At 40.9% G+C, this 7,575-nt stretch overlaps 1 protein-coding gene across 1 annotated transcript in view; it reads left to right on the top strand.

Annotated features, from left to right (window-relative positions):
* The window catches only part of cntfr (ciliary neurotrophic factor receptor), a 121,027-nt gene that overhangs the window by 75,014 nt on the left and 38,438 nt on the right, over positions 1 to 7,575 (top strand). Inside the window, exon 3 of the mRNA XM_035668275.1 lies at positions 5,155 to 5,236. Within this exon, the coding sequence (XP_035524168.1) occupies positions 5,155 to 5,236 (82 nt within the window). The remainder of the gene's footprint in view (positions 1 to 5,154; positions 5,237 to 7,575) is intronic.

The raw sequence follows: 7,575 nt of genomic DNA, 5'->3' as shown, positions 1-7,575 counted from the left end.
TGCGGGGGACCTACAGCGCCATAGTTTGAAACGTAGGGCCACTGACCAAGCTGCCATATTTGACGACTTGGGAGTGAGAACAGGCTGAAAACCTCTGTTTCATGCTACAGTCTTAGGAACACTAAATGACCTTTTAAGGCTACATCTTGGGCAGTAGACGGTAGTTTTTTTCCTTCTTTCGGGGGAGGTCTTACTGTGAACTGAAGCCAAAATTGCTTGTCTATATTGCCTTTGAAAAAAAACATTACTCGTGTATCATTGCCCCAAGGTAGGACAAGTGTGTCAAGTCAGTCAGTGAGTTCATTGAGTAGTACAGAGAACAAGACTCTTATTTCTGCAATGAGGATCCTTTTGATGTACAAGTATACCCCCTGGACAGTATGCCTTACCTCAGTTTCAAGGTGTTACTTTTCATGATGATGAAATTAGAATAGTCTCCCTGAAAGTTATTCACCCTTTCTCCTTGTTCTAGGCAAGTTTTCCTGGCGATCCTCCATCATTTGAGACTTCATCGCTTTTTAAAATCTTTTGCATTTAAAGGGAATACTCCTTCAGGAGGCTCTATGTTTTAGCTCCAGAGGAAGTGTCGTGTGGCTGCCTGTTTTGTGCTCTCCCTGGCTGCTATATGAGGCACTTCTTCTGTTTATGTGCACAGTCCATTCCTCCAGATGGTGAGTTGTGTTGCTGTGAGTCAGTATATAAAGCAAGCAGGAAGAGAAAGGTGTGATTTTACAGACTTTTAACAGGATCCATGCTACCAGACACACTGGTTTCAGCATCTTAAAAACAGGCAACCACCAATGAAGTCCCAGCAGGATAATGCATCACTGTCTCAGCATCATATACACTTTAATTGCCTTTACGAACCATAAATCTCATTTCAGTACATACCCTAAAGGAATAAGGACTAAGATAGTTTCCTATAACCTTTAAAAGTTAAATGATTTTTCTTGATTTAATGCTGAAAACATTTAGTCAGAGCAGGTGTCATTTTTCGGACATAACGGATATCTCAACAATCTTGACACACAACGTCTTGCTGATGGCCTTGAGAACAACACGTTCAAGTCATCTATGGTTAGCTTCTTCTGTAGGTTTGATAGCTATGGTTGGCTTGCTATCAACCAGGGAGCTCATTTACTACCCGGGAGTATGCCTCACTTTATTTTCAGACACATTCGTAATGAACTATTTTATTTCTGACAGCTCCCTCACTGGGGGGAATTTTTGCCATTCTGTTTTTTAAAGAAAGAGACATATAGAAAATAAACGTGTATGTATTTGTTGTGTCAATCCGAAGAAGCCACTGAAACTCACTGACTGAACTGTTGACCTCCTACGGGATATTCGGCATTGTGACTTTCCTTATTTCACATTGTGAGAGTAAAAAGAAAGAAAGAAAAAGAGTACATATGTGTATTTCTTTAAGAGAAGGATGCCTTCTATCTTCACACACACACACACACAGACACACACCAGCCCGCCTAGTGTATTTCCCTCCTGGCTTTCCAATTTAAATGCAAATGTTCCTAAATCGGACTCCACAAAGACGCAGAGGCAAAATCATTTGACGCAGCGATGAATTATATATTTTAATTAAGCAGCCAAAAGAATCACGCCTATTCAGCCCTTTCCCCTCCAATAAGAAATGAATAAATAAATATGGAAGAAGGGAAGAAGAAGAAGTGAATAAATGGAAGGGTCAGGGGAGGGATGGATGGATGGATAAAGGGAGGAGGGTTTGTATTGAGTTTGTGTGATTGCAGCGCTAACCGCCCGTGGGCTGTCATTATGTGAGCGATCTGAAGCTGTCAGATTTCAAAACTGTATTGTTTGCTGATAGACGGGCTAAATACCCCCACAGCTTCAGGCATACGCACATACACACTAGAGCGTTTGCACCCAGAGAATCCCAATGGCATGCAAACACACACACTCACACACACACACACACCATTTGGATTTTGATGGGCAAACCAGCACTTGAAGAGCAGAGATGGGGATTGTGATGCTCTGACAAGGGATGCAATTTTAATTTCACCCCCTGTCACTCTCCTCAATATCTGCTCAGATGAAATACATATGAGCTGCCAATCACTCATACATACAAATAGACACACAGGAGCACACACACACACAATCTATCTCTCAATCATATGCATGCAAACTTTCAGTTACTATTTCTGTCTTTGGAAGTCACAGGTGCACACACACAAAGGCTCATCTTTTAATATATTGAAAACTCAAATACAGACTATTTTGCTTTTTTAAAGCGACAGCTATGGGATACCAGGACTTGAGATCCCAGTATTTCACAGAGGATTCAAATTCTGTTTGGTTGCCTTATTTTCCGCCTCAGAGATAGAGATTAAGTATTCTACCAAAACTTTATCCACATAATCTAGTATATATGAAAAATAACACAGAAAAAGGACTACGCGTGTAGTAAAGTTGGAATACAAACTAATTAGCTTATGATTATGCATGCATCAATATCAAGAAACTCATCTACATTTAATGTTTTAGAGATGCTGTGCGTTTGCAGAATATACTGTAACATAACAGCTGGGTGAGGAATCCATGGCGACAGATGTTTCTCGTACAGAAGTGCATTTCCCAGTTTACAAGCTTATTCAGACCCCGCCACCTCCCTTTTTAATACTGAGAGCAGGATGTGGGGTGACACTCTGTGAAGTGGTAGTGGGACCAGTTTGGGAAATGGTCAAGGCCTTAGTGGAGTCAGCCCAAGGAGCACTATAACATGGGTTGCAGTAGCAGTAAACACCTTCTGAAATTATTCTTTGTCTTTGTCTCGTGTGGATAAGAACAGCACTTATTTATATTTGTCATTAGGAGAAACTTCTTCAGTGGTATTATATTGTTTTCTAATGACAATAACCTTCTCTTTATTACTTTGTGTTGTGTTGATATAAATATTATTGTTATTTAAAAACCTTTTTCCTTCTTTAATGAATCAATAATTTAGATATGAAAGTTTTATATTTTCACAAACAATTAGTTCTGTTATAAAAAGAACCTTCTTTACTGTAATAAACTCAGTTTCAAAGCTTCTTTTTTTTTAAACACCATTGGTTCTGTCCTTCATGAAAACATTTCCTAGTATGCCTAATGTCTTTGACTGTTTTATTGCCTTTTGATATTTCATTTGGACTGTAAAAGCTTTTTTATGTTCTTGAACGTTACTCAGCACTACTTGTGTACGGATGTGTTTCTTTCTCTCTGTGATGCTTAAACAGGGTGTACTGGTGATCATGGTCAATGTTAACAAAAAGAGAAGGAGTGAAGAAGTGGACGAGAGTAGAAGGAAGTAAGAGAAAAAAAATAGCTGAAGCTAAACAAAGACCAAGAGGTAATGGGAGATGACAGTGGTTTGTGACAGCTGGAGTCTTGCATTAAAAGAACAAGGAAATTCACTTTCCTTTCTTTAGCTCTATTTAGAGGGCTCACTCTGTTCTCCACACGCAGACACACACACACACACCTTATTCACCACAAGTCTCAGCAGCAACTAGACCCTTAGACAACCTTTGTCTGTAAGAGAGCCAATATCTCCCCTCACTGAGCAGAGGAGAGGAGACGGAGGAACAGCCCATGAGAGATAAAAGGAGGTAGAGGGAGAGAGAGAAGAGAGAGGTCACATTTTAATGGGAGGAGCTGGGTTCAAGGCCCCTTCTTGGCAGGCATCTGCCCTCTCAAGTGTCCTTGGACACGACGGTGAATCCCTACCCAATAGTGTACTTATACCGGAGCTGACACCGACCTCTGACCTTTTACCTTGTAGTGTAAGCGAGAAAGAAACAACAACAGCTTTTGTGTTAAACAGCCGGCAGACTGTTGTCACCGCGAGGTTGAGACTAAAACCTTTGCTCTCCTACTGTATCCGGCAACCTGTCTTATAGCGACATGGATGTACCTGAGCAAATCAAAAAAGAGAAAAAAAATCAAGAAAACTATTCAACACACAACCACTCCTAAAATTACATTCCTGTTCATTTGCAGATAAAAAAAGTTTGATATTTTGGCAAGAGTTGGATTGATACCACTCTATGTCTGTATGCTAAATATGACAATTACTGCTGGTTGCCGGGCAACTGCTTTTAGGAGGCATTTAACAGCAATTTGGTGTTTTTAATTTTTGCTAATTGAACAAACAGCATACAGTGTGTTAATTAGAGAGCTTAAGAAGTGTTTGTTGGTGGAATTTGTTAACTATAAAGAGTTCCCATTCTAACTGATTCCCCCTGTTTCCAGTGTTTGTCCTAAGCTAAGTCAGCCAGCTGCTGCTGTTAGTATCTTATTTACCACATGGGCACGAGAATGGCCTCAATCTTCTCATCTCTGCAAGAAAGAGAAAACAGATATTTCTCAGTGTGGAACTTTTAAGTAAGATGTTGAACTATTCCTTGTAAAAAAAATAAGCAGCAGGGATAAATGTTTAAAAAGCAAGACAATAAAGAAAGGAGGAGTGAACGACCAAAACACAGGGAACAACAACATGAGGAGACAGAAGGATAAAAGTATGAGAAAGCAAGACATTAGAGTGCCTTTCACTTCCTCCATCTTACCCCAACCCTTTATAAACAACAAATACTTTCTCAATTTTAAACTTCAGGTTCTAAACATTTATTGTGCGCCAGCAAAGAGGCAACGGGATGCCCATGAAGTATTGTTGTCTTACATGAACGCTGTGTGTTTTGTTTATGGTGTGCTATAGCTTTAAGAGCTGCTGGCCATAGCCCATCCCAGAGAGGATGGACCCATTAGGCTGATGAACAGAAAGAAAGAGAGAGAGAAAGAGAGAGAGAGAGGTTATACAGTCAAAAGGATAACAACAGTGAGAGAAGTAAAGAAAGGAATTCCATTTGGAATAAGAGAGTTTGACGAGTAGCAGGGAAACAGCAAAGGAGAGAGAAAAGGCCACTCAGGGGACCACAGTAGTGAGAGGAGATAGAGAGACACTGAGAGATACAGAGAGAGGACAGGAAGCAGCTATCTCTCCATCTCCTCCATGGTGTTGTAGGCGTCTATGGGTCTGTCAGTCAATCGGGACGACAGGCGGACACACTCTCTCGCCGGCTCTCTTGCCTCTCGCACGCGCTCACGCTGATGACTTTGCTGTGTGTGTGTCTACAGATGGCAAACCTTGTGACATCGTTGTGCTGTGTAGTTCTGGCCGCAGTGGTGGTAGCCTACGCTCAGAGACGCAGTCAGCTTGGTGAGTATGCATTTTATCTTCTCCTTCATTACGTTGTACCTCTCTCCTGCCGAGGCCTTCTCTGCTTCTTCTCGTTTTTATCCTGTGTGGTCGAACCCCGCTGCGCTCCTCTGTATTCCCAAAAAGTAAATACTGTTTCAGTCTGTTTTCTTCTCTCAACTTTCCTGCACTCCACTCTGCTCTTCTTTGCCCTTAATGTATTATTTCTGCCCTCCTCTCTTCTAGTCTTGCTGCACTCCACTCTATGTAGTGCTACTGATGCTCCACTCTTTTCAACCTCTCTCAACTCTGTCCTACTCCACTTAAAGGATTTCACCTCTCCTGTGCTCAAATTCGCTTTTTCTTTTAAATAATGCTTTCGTAGTATGTGGCTGTTAGGGCATACTACATTGATAAAGCTACCGGCCTTCCTTTTATGCATAAACTTCATTTTATGCTGCTTGATTTGCTGTAAAAAAGCTTTTTCTTTTGTTTTTGTTGTTGATTGTGATATAGTTGAGCACTTGTGGACTTACTGTGTGTTTCTGGATGTTAGCTGTGTGTCCTTTGGCCAGTTTGAGCTACAGTAGCTGGTTAGCCAATAGCTGTGAGAAAGCTTAAGTGTATTTCACTTTTGCTCCTTCACAGACAGAGAAACAATAGCTGACCAAATCATCCCTCACTGCATGGTGCTAATAGTTTAAGTATGTTGGCCACATTACCAACAGGGCTGCAGCGGCAGGTAAACTCAAATTAATGCCATTTACGCATCTTTTTATATACAAAATAGTGTCTAAATGCCTGTTTATGAAGCTTTACTCATGTGCCATTGCACAATTTTTAAAAGTTTCAACTCCTCCAATGTCATTGCCTGGCACATATGCCCCCTGCTTCCTTCTTCCTCTCCTCTCCTCCCTCGCCCTCTCCTAAGCGGAGAGCGTCGGTGCTCGCAGGTTAATGACATTGAAGTTCTGCGACATGCACTGGCAGGAAAACTCTTAATTTTTTCAGCCGTCCTCCAAAAGACACACTGCTAAAGGTTGCCAATGTAAATAGTGGTTGCTTAACGCATACATATGCCCACCACTAGTTGTTATCAGCACCTGGTTACCGCGACACAGGCCAGCAAATGACAAAAGGACTATGCCCTGTAATTTAGCAGCAAGGAAGCCAACAGGTAGCACTCTGAAATATTGGCGCACTGAGATTAATGGGCTGAGTGGCCAGGACTTTTTTTTTGTCAACCCCTGACTGCTAGTGTGATTTGTTTTTTCAGTTTCTGGACAGTTTGAATAGTTTTATAAGTAGCTTTGACAGTTGAAATTTGAAATCGAATGAATGAATTAATATGCAATTGAATATTGATTGTCCAATAATAATAATAATAGTAATGATAAGAAATATAATAATAATAGTAATAATAATAATAGAGATATATGATTTGGGATCAGCACTTATTCTTGTATATCTAGTCCTGTAAATGGGCAACTGAAGTTTTTAGTTTGCACATTTTTGTTTATTTCTTATTTTTGCCACTACAGCCCTGATTAACAAGGCTACCTCCATAACAAATACTGGTTGAACAAAGAAGCCAGTCAGTCCAACTGGTGATCATGAGCGTGATTCAAATGATTTGTGTATCGAGGTTTTGAAGGCAATAAGAACTTGAAAAGACCTACATAATGCAATGACTGCTCTTCTGAGAGTTAACACAAGATGCATGACCATCAATTAGACTGTGTGTTAATGGTGTAATGTAAGTGTGTCTGTGTGTGTGTGTGTGTGTGTGTGTGTGTGTGTGTGTGGTCACTTGACTTTTTAGTGAAGTGTGGCCTTGGCTTATTAGCCAATGAGGTCGGACTGTTTAAGTCAGCTGACCCAAAGGAAGAGTCTGGGGAAGTCAATAAGTCCCCAGTGACGCACATCACTGTGTCACGAGGGTCACACACACACACACACACACACACACACACACAAACAGAGCAGAAATGTCTTAGGAAATAGGAATGTTGTCTTTGGGGATTTGGTGAAACAGCAGTGAAGGTAAGTGAAAGAGAGAGATGGAAAGAAAAACAAAAAGAAGTTGAGAAAAATAGAAGGTAATAGAAGGCAAACAGAAATGGACAGATTGAGAATGAAAGTCAGGAGGAATAACAACTGATGTTTAATGGGAAAGCATGCAGAATAAAGCACTGAGAAAATGAAAGTTGTGCCCCAAACAACTCTGTGTAAGGAAAAAGCAGGGTTCTCACTCTCCACACATACAGTGTACAAATAATTGTGAAAACTGTTGTGCTGTTGTGTTGGTCAAGGCAGATGACCACCCACCTAGAGCCGAAGGGTCTGTCTGAGGTTTCTGC

The sequence above is a fragment of the Morone saxatilis genome, unplaced genomic scaffold, assembly GCF_004916995.1.
Source record: "Morone saxatilis isolate NCDOM2014 unplaced genomic scaffold, NCSU_SB_2.0 Contig21, whole genome shotgun sequence".
Lineage (NCBI taxonomy): Eukaryota > Metazoa > Chordata > Actinopteri > Moronidae > Morone > Morone saxatilis.
The sequence above is the reverse complement of the archived record's forward strand: the minus strand, read 5'-3'. Positions and strand labels throughout refer to the sequence as shown.